We start from the raw sequence: 1,771 nt of genomic DNA on the forward strand, positions 1-1,771 counted from the left end.
TTCAAAGATTTTTCAGATCAGTAAAGTCATAAGGTCATGTATACGTTTCAGAATAACTTATTCTTAACAGAAAAGAATTGAATTTAGTCAGTTTGTAATTCCTTATTGACCAATTAAAATCCATCATTCATATCATCAATCATCTATATCATTATACTGAGAGATAAACCTGATAAAAGAAGGTAATTTAATTTTTTTTATAATTTTTTTGTTTTTATATTTGAAAATCAACATAACACCTTTTTATTTGATTACAGACCATTATGATTGAAATTCCGATTATTATTGATTATTTTTATTTCTTAAATGAAACAATACCCTTTCTATCATGTTATAGGTTATTATTATTATTATAGATAAACAAATTAACTATAAATATGTGTATACAGTCTTAAGTAAACAAGATCATCTGCAAGAGAATCCTTTCCGTTGAATTTAATGATGAGAACAATCAATAAGAAGGGTACAAGTAAACAGTTCAAATTTGATCTTGTAAAAATATTAATGATCAGTTACAAATTTATATTCATATTATTGTCTTACATCAATTCAACGGAATGTAAAAATGTAATTGTATATAATAATGTTCAAATAAATGAAGAAGAAGAAGAAGAACAAACAAACAAACATGCACATAAACATCTTTACATTATTTTATAAACTAATAGAAGGTGGAATAATAATAAATGGTACATTACAATGATGTAATATATACTCACTAACAGAACCTAAAAATGTACGTCTGAATGCGCCTAAACCACGATTTCCAATCAATATAACATCAACAGATCGTTCTTTAGCTACATTAATTATTAACTCACCTGGTTTATTTCCAATTTGCATAACATATTCCATTTGAATATTACTGTTTTTCAAATCATCATGTAATTTGTCTCCAAGTATTTTACCTAATTCTGAATACATTTTAATATTTTTATCCAAATTAGTATTCAATTCTTTTCCATGATCATATGACTCATTTGCGGTAGATTTGGAGTAATGTGCTTCAACCACATGGAAAAAATAAGCAAAATCATCTGGTCTACTAAATTCTGTCAAATACCAATTCACGGCTCTTTTACTATGTTCACTACCGTCAATTGGTAAAAGAACTCGTCGCATACAATTAGATGCCATGTTTGGGTAAGAATAAAGCTGTTCAAATCACTTTTACTATGAAAAAGATTATAATAAATGAACAAATTATATAAATACATTAAATGCAGATATGTCATTTGATTGACTGTCCCTATGATTGGTCAGTGTAATTACCAATTAAAAAGTAGGCTATCTAGTATTACGATAATTTTTAAAGTAATGTTGTTAATTATCGTCTATTCTAAGAGTATTTTTATATCCCGCTTGCTGGATCGAGGATACCCACTGTTGAGGAGTCTCATACTAGGACGAAACGACTGTTCAGGGATTCCAGGTTTTCAATGATGGTTGAGCTTGGATCGACTCATGAATTCAACTATTAAAATTTTCATATTTGTACTAACTGAGGATTTTCAAAGCATAGAAACTAAATTGTAAAAATTAAAATTTGTGGATCTTTCGCAATTATAGTTCTTTCATTTTATAAGTATATTCTACGGAATTTTTCGGTTTACCAACAACATCTTTAATAAAGCCCATCATTTTAAGCATAGGTACAACTGTGGTGTATGTTACTTATGTTGATAGATATAAGTAGTATGTAGCGCCAATCGGAAGTGGCATGCCTTACAGCAGGAGATTGAACTGAGGAGAACAGAAAGGGAAACCGAAA

At 28.5% G+C, this 1,771-nt stretch overlaps 1 protein-coding gene across 1 annotated transcript; it reads right to left on the reverse strand.

Annotated features, from left to right (window-relative positions):
- Positions 1 to 355: 355 nt before the first annotated feature.
- Smp_031300 (putative universal stress protein) lies at positions 356 to 1,157 on the reverse strand. The gene has a single exon (XM_018800079.1). The coding sequence runs from the start codon at positions 1,135 to 1,137 to the stop codon at positions 655 to 657; it is 483 nt and encodes a 160-aa protein (XP_018653928.1). The 5' UTR covers positions 1,138 to 1,157; the 3' UTR covers positions 356 to 654.
- Between the last annotated feature and the right edge of the window lie 614 nt (positions 1,158 to 1,771).

This window comes from Schistosoma mansoni, chromosome W, assembly GCF_000237925.1.
Source record: "Schistosoma mansoni strain Puerto Rico chromosome W, complete genome".
In the NCBI taxonomy this organism is placed as follows: domain Eukaryota; kingdom Metazoa; phylum Platyhelminthes; class Trematoda; order Strigeidida; family Schistosomatidae; genus Schistosoma; species Schistosoma mansoni.